This window comes from Helobdella robusta (genome assembly GCF_000326865.2).
Source record: "Helobdella robusta unplaced genomic scaffold HELROscaffold_347, whole genome shotgun sequence".
Classification (NCBI taxonomy): domain Eukaryota; kingdom Metazoa; phylum Annelida; class Clitellata; order Rhynchobdellida; family Glossiphoniidae; genus Helobdella; species Helobdella robusta.
In genome coordinates this window covers 1-3,177 of record NW_008704693.1, presented here as the reverse complement: position 1 = coordinate 3,177, position 3,177 = coordinate 1, and the positions used below count along the sequence as shown (strand labels likewise).

Here is a 3,177-nt window from a genome sequence, read left to right as displayed (position 1 = left end):
ACAGCTGCTGCTATCACTACTACTGCTGCTGCTACCTACTACCGCTACTGCTGCTGCTACTACAACATACTTGCAGTCTATTATTAGTGAAGCCAAAGAAGGAGGAAGCTGAGAAAAGGTAGAGTGAGTGGTCGGGCGACATGTTGGTATCTCCGTAGTAAATGTACTTCAGTAGGCTCGTCAGTGATTGGGGAATCATGACCTCTATCGGAATCTGATAGGTCGATGTGAGTGGAGTTTAGTTGGATTTTGATTGGCCGATGTGTGAGAGGCTTGCATTTTGATTGGTTGATGTGAAAAAAGTCTGATTTCTGTTTGGCTGATTATTCATTCATTCATTCATTCATTCATTCACTCGTTCATTCATTCGCTCATTCATTCACCCAAATTTAAAACCACCTTAATAACGCCATCCGAAGGTGGAAAGGACCTGAGGTGGGCTTCAAAGAAACTCGACCTTGCAGCCAATATTGACCTATGACCTCTGAACTTGAAGTCGTTGAGTTCGAGAGTTATATCGCTGAATAGGTCGTCTTCCGTTAAGAATTTTTTCATGTCAGACTCCAAAGTGTTGGCTGTCGAGGTGAGAGGATGTTAATGAGTTGTTGCTCCGTTGATTGGTTGGTTGGATGATTGATTGGATGATTGGCTGGTTGACAGAGTAGTTCACTGACCAACTGACTAGTCGGTGATAGCAATTTTTGAAATCATTCGCACTTTTAAAATATCATTCAAACAATATCTTTTACTATAATAAAATGAAATCAGCATTTTTTCATTCATTCGTTCAGCTGTTCGTTCATCCATCCATCCATCCATCCATTCATCCACTCATTTATTATTAATTATTCATTCCTTCATCCATGCATCATCCATTCATCATTCATTTATTCATTCATCCAATTCACTCACTCACAATGATGCACATCGAAGGCCCTAGAGATCATATCAGCACTGAGTTTGTTGTGGTTCTGCCTCAGTCTGGGGTGTGTGTGTGTGTGTGTGTGATGACAATTGAAACGCTTTCACCATCAAAAAAATGCTTTCATTTGGCAATTATGCAACTTGAAATACCCTAAATTGGAACCTAATTAAGCCGTCAAGTGACCTAAAAGGATTGCCAATCATTCTCAATGTACACAAAAAGATAGAACTTATTAGGATAGAACTCTTGTGACGAAGTCACTTGAACAGTAACAACAACAACAACAACAACAACAACAACAACAACAACAACAACAACAACAACAACAACAACAACAACAACAACAACAACGACAACAACAACAACAACAACGACAACAACAACAACAACCTGACGATTTCGATGATAAGTGTCTTACTGACCGTCTCGAAGTCCTTGCTAACTACGATGCTGCTGTACAATGGGTCCTTTATTATATAGTGCAGGCAGTAGTCCTGAATTATTATTATTATAATTATATTATAATAATTACATTATTACAATTATTATTATTATGGCAATATTAACTTGTATATATATATATATAGAACGCGGATATGATAGTAACGATACAACGGTGATGATGATGATGTTAATGATGATGATGCTAATGATGATGATGATGATGCTAATGATGATGATGATGGTAATGATGATGATGATGATGCTAATGATGATGATGATGGCGATGATGATGATGACGTGACCTTGATGTAGCTGAGGCCAAGGTCGTCTGCGTTTCGAAGGGCGGTTAAGACGTTTTGGATGTTGATGGAGTTCTGGAGGTATTGGAGGCACAAGTGTTCCAATCTAATCAGCTGCAACTGATGTTGTTGTTGTGATGATGTTGTTGTGATGATGTTCTGGTGATGGTGATGCTGTTGTTGTGATGATGATGATGTTGTTGTGGCGATGATGATGATGTTGTTGTGGCGATGATGATGTTGTTGTGGGGGTGATGATGATGTTGTTGTTGTGATGATGATGTTGTTGTGGGGGTGATGATGATGTTGTTGTTGTGATGATGATGTTGTTGTTGTTGTGATGGTGATGATGTTGTTGCGGTGATGATGATGATGATGTTGTGGTGATGATGATAATGATGTTGTTGCGGTTATTGTGGTAGTGGTCACGTGACAATGATGGTAATGATGGTGGTGGTGGTATGGTGATGACAGCTAAGAAACGAACTTTCAAAGTGTGTTTGTAGACATCCATCATGAGGAGGATGATTGAATTGTTGCCTGGATCCTCGCCTGATCAATCAATCAATCAATCAATCAATCAATCAATCAAAAAATCAATGGACCGGCCAACCGACCAGCCAATCAAACAATGGACCAACCAGCCAGCCAACCAATCAGCGAACCGTATTTACTAGGCGTCATCTCGTCAGTGTAGATGTAAGAAAGGACCAACTTGAAGGCTCTTGTCCTCAACTCGGGCAGATAAACTTTCAAAAGGGGCGCCCTTGTTGGGGGCGTCATCATTGGCGAGAGCGTTGATGATGATGATGATGGTGATGACGAAGAAGATGCTGGTGCTAGTAATGATGTTGACTGAAAGAAGAGAGGTGATGATGTTGATGATGGATGTGAGGGCGAGGCTGTCGTTGCCGTTGCTTGTTGAACTGTTTCCTGTTTCCGTTGTCATGATGATGATGATGACTTTAACAACAACAGCAACAACAACAACAACAACAACAACATCAACAACAACAACAACAACAATAATAATAGCGAACAATAAAAATAATAATAACCACCATTTCCCTGGAGGCAGATAAAATTTTCTCCTTCAACACTTCCGACCTGGCGGAGATGATTGACTTGTGGGCGGGGATACGATCAGCTGACTGTCACGTGATTGGTTAGTTGATCGTGATTGACTGATTGATTGACTGATTGATTGATCGATTGAATAAAAAAATGTACGAATGGTTGGTAGCTAGAATGAATGAATGAATGAATGAATGAATGAATGAATGAATGAATGAATGAACGGTTGGAAGAAATGACTGACTGACTGAATAAATGAACTAAGGAACAAGTAAGCCAAAAAAAAGATGAATGAACGAAAGAAAGAAAGAAAGAAAGAACAAAAAAAAGGAGCAACCTCGCCAACGATGAACTCTACGTCACAAAATTGCTGGCTCTCTAGCAGGCGACAGAAATCATCGTACAGAGTGCAACGAGGTAGGCTGGAAAACTGTG

At 40.0% G+C, this 3,177-nt stretch overlaps 1 protein-coding gene across 1 annotated transcript in view; it reads right to left on the bottom strand.

The window, feature by feature from the left end:
- The window catches only part of HELRODRAFT_195121 (hypothetical protein), a gene marked incomplete at both ends in the record, with an annotated part of 5,228 nt that extends 2,611 nt beyond the window's left edge, over positions 1 to 2,617 (bottom strand). The window contains 6 exons of the mRNA XM_009023134.1: positions 71 to 214; positions 400 to 575; positions 917 to 981; positions 1,316 to 1,419; positions 1,672 to 1,788; positions 2,384 to 2,617. Of these exons, the coding sequence (XP_009021382.1) occupies positions 71 to 214; positions 400 to 575; positions 917 to 981; positions 1,316 to 1,419; positions 1,672 to 1,788; positions 2,384 to 2,617 (840 nt within the window). The remainder of the gene's footprint in view (positions 1 to 70; positions 215 to 399; positions 576 to 916; positions 982 to 1,315; positions 1,420 to 1,671; positions 1,789 to 2,383) is intronic.
- Between the last annotated feature and the right edge of the window lie 560 nt (positions 2,618 to 3,177).